The 2,488-nt window shown below is 40.8% G+C and overlaps 1 protein-coding gene across 1 annotated transcript in view; it reads right to left on the bottom strand.

The window, feature by feature from the left end:
• The window catches only part of cacna1ab (calcium channel, voltage-dependent, P/Q type, alpha 1A subunit, b), a 112,229-nt gene that overhangs the window by 30,589 nt on the left and 79,152 nt on the right, over positions 1-2,488 (bottom strand). The window contains 4 exon segments of the mRNA XM_020617855.1: positions 105-255; positions 569-666; positions 960-1,025; positions 1,120-1,236. Of these exon segments, the coding sequence (XP_020473511.1) occupies positions 105-255; positions 569-666; positions 960-1,025; positions 1,120-1,236 (432 nt within the window).

Raw genomic sequence — 2,488 nt, 5'->3', positions numbered from 1 at the left:
GTCTTGTTTTCTAGCATTTGATTCAACATAAAAAAAAAAGCATGCAGTATTATTTTGGTTAATTTACTGTAAGTGCTTAAAGGGCATTCTGTGAGTTTTCTCACCAGGAAAGAGCAGAGGAAGATGAAGGACACAAAGTATGTGTAGGCAAAGGTACTGCCGCACTCAGGTTCTTCGTTCATTGTGGCTGGGTCGCACTTCTTTCCACCCAGGCAAGACAACATGATCTCATGCCAGGCTTCTCCAGTAGCGCTCCTGCATGAGGGGAGTCCGAAAGATATGCATTTAATGAAATGATGGAAGTTACACCTAGAAAGGAAAACTGGTATCATAGCAAGTTTTATTTTAGCAACTCAAATGCAGGCTCACATATCAACATGTTAGGACATGCATAAATAAATCCACTGACGCATCAGCACAAACAAATTACTGGTGTTGCCCTCATGGTCAGCCAAATATCTTAGTCCATGAAGTGATGAACAGGATAGATGAAACAAAAAGCAACCAGGTCTAATTTCATGAAGAGTAAATCTTAAAGGGAGAGACAAAGAGAAGCTAGAGGACTAACCTGAACAGCAGCATTAGGGCCATGACGAAGGTTCTGAAGTTGTTGTGCTCAGTGATGGCGGTGTCGTCATCCTGCTCTAGAGACAGGTTTCCAAACAGCTGCGCACACAAACAGTGCAAAAAGAAAGCAGCCACAACAGGATGAGATGGCACAGTTAAAACAGGAGGGCAGTGCTGATTTTAAAATGCCACATAAGCATTTGTTTTTGTAAATTTATGCTACTCTGTTACTGTTATGTTAGTGCCTTCTTACACATTTGATTACAGGACTCAATCTAAAATATACTTTTACACTGTGGCATTGGTACGTTTCAATTTTCAATTATTACCACACATCCAGTACAGATCCAAAAGGTTAAAGTCAGAAATCTAACAGGCCGGTCGGCACTCACCTGCATGCCAATGATGGCGTAGATGAAGAAGAGCATGGCAATAAGCAGACACACGTATGGCAGAGCCTATCAGAGCAGATAAAGTGACAGGAAATATTTATCAAAGCCGTGGAGTATGTTGTGATGTAGATCACGTGTGCAACTGTTAATGAGTGAATACCTTGAAAGACTGGACGAAGGTCCACAGCAGAATGCGAATGGTCTCTCCCTGTCGCAGCAGCTTAATGAGGCGAGCTGCCCTGAACAGCCTCAGGACGCTCAAGTTGATGAAGTTATTCTACAGAAGAGAAGGAGAACAGTGAATTCCACCAAAGGCGTGGCACCTGCACAACCTCCCTCTATCAAACACAAAAACCAAAAACAACTGTGGAAGAAAGAGAGGACACAAAGAAAAGACAGAGTGGAAACAAAACCTAAACAAGTGCAAACATAACGGTAACCAGTAGGTACAATAAATGAGGAAAAGACAGAGAAACGGACAGTTGACAAAGGAAAGAAGAATTAAGGTAAAATATAATTCAAAGAGTCTAAAGGTCATCATCCAATCTGATACAGCAGAATGCTTTTTTATTTAAGGAGAACAAAATGCACTGATCTCTGGAGGGGAGGGCAAGCAGGCCACACAAGATGGAGTGCACGAAGCCTGTCAACCACACACATTCACAGACTCGCGCACATTCATGTTCTTTTGGCTAAAAGAGCATGACTATGGGTTGCATGTGTGCAAATTCTGTTAAGACTTGGTGTGTAACTAAACTGGACAGGCTTAATTACACGGTTGTATGCCCTCAGCATGGATTCAGCTCCATGAATCACTGATGTTAAGGGGCCGTGGTTTTAACATTTACAATTACAAATCATGTGCTTCATATTTTCATTAACAGTTTCAAAAATTAAGGATATACAGTTTTTGATTTTTTTTTTTTTATCACTGTGGGCAATAATTTATACTGATTTCTGTACTGAATTAAAATAAATCCAAAGTCAACCAAATGTACTCATGCTGGGCAATCAGAGTGAGCAGTGAGTCTGCATGGCCAAAAGAAAAGCTCTAATTAAACTGAGTGATTCAGTGGACTGCAATCCAGTGGCAGAACCTTGTAAATTCTTTTTTGACTCTATGTTTGGGTTGCTTACAGTGTCAGAGAGAGAAATATTTAACTTACAACACCCAAACTCCCTGGTCAAGACCTGATATTTTGTGGTTAACAGGCAAAGCAGGAAGAGGCTCGTGAGGAGGAAGAGGCGGGACCAGCGAACAGCCTCAGAGCAGGCAGAGCATGCACGGAGCTGCACTAGGAATGTGAGATTTTATTCTCTTAATTTCCTGCAATGTGTGTTAGAAAATGTAATTGTTGTGTATTAAATAAGAATGGCTGTAAATGCTATTAATTTGTTGCACTAATTAAATTTAAATCATTGCATCACCGCCTCCAGTGTTAAACAGCAGAAGAGAAAGTTTTGTGAAATGTTGGGGATTATTGGGACAAACTAAATACTGCTCTAGGTACAGATCAAATGAAAGAGTG

This window comes from Monopterus albus, unplaced genomic scaffold, assembly GCF_001952655.1.
Source record: "Monopterus albus unplaced genomic scaffold, M_albus_1.0 scaffold195.1, whole genome shotgun sequence".
Classification (NCBI taxonomy): Eukaryota; Metazoa; Chordata; class Actinopteri; order Synbranchiformes; family Synbranchidae; genus Monopterus; species Monopterus albus.
This window is presented reverse-complemented; position numbering and strand designations above follow the sequence as displayed.